Raw genomic sequence first — 398 nt, forward strand, 5'->3', positions numbered from 1 at the left:
AAAGGGGTCTCCTGGGGTGGAGAGGAGCTGGAGCCACCACCCCTGCCTCACACTGAGCTTTCCTGCCCACCAGGCCAGACCCTGCTCCTTGCCAGGATGGATTATGCCAAATCCCTGAGCCTGTGCCTGGCTGCCCCTGTCTCCAAGTAAGTGCTGGGAGCCACCGTCCTCAAGGTGGGGGACATCAAGGTCCTTCCTGCTTTGGCACCTCTTGGTCTTTGGAGCGGGTGTGCTGTTCCACATGGAGACCTGGGGGGGGCTGGTGGTGGTGCTCAGGACCTGGGGGGGACTGGTGGTGGGTCTCAGGACTCCCTGTTTCCTCTGTCCCTCCTCAGATGTGTCTCAGCGAGTGCTTCCATGACCCAGCAGCTTCTGGCCCGCCCAGACCACCGACCCCG

General features: G+C 62.8%; 1 protein-coding gene across 1 annotated transcript in view; it reads left to right on the forward strand.

Moving 5' to 3' along the window:
• The first annotated feature begins 96 nt into the window (after window positions 1-96).
• Window positions 97-398, forward strand: part of CIDEC (cell death-inducing DFFA-like effector c) — a 1,218-nt gene continuing 916 nt past the window's right edge. The window contains exons 1-2 of the mRNA XM_010183262.1: window positions 97-146; window positions 336-396. Coding sequence (XP_010181564.1) covers window positions 97-146; window positions 336-396 — 111 coding nt within the window. The remainder of the gene's footprint in view (window positions 147-335; window positions 397-398) is intronic.

The sequence above is a fragment of the Mesitornis unicolor genome, unplaced genomic scaffold (assembly GCF_000695765.1).
Source record: "Mesitornis unicolor isolate BGI_N332 unplaced genomic scaffold, ASM69576v1 scaffold41040, whole genome shotgun sequence".
Classification (NCBI taxonomy): Eukaryota; Metazoa; Chordata; class Aves; order Mesitornithiformes; family Mesitornithidae; genus Mesitornis; species Mesitornis unicolor.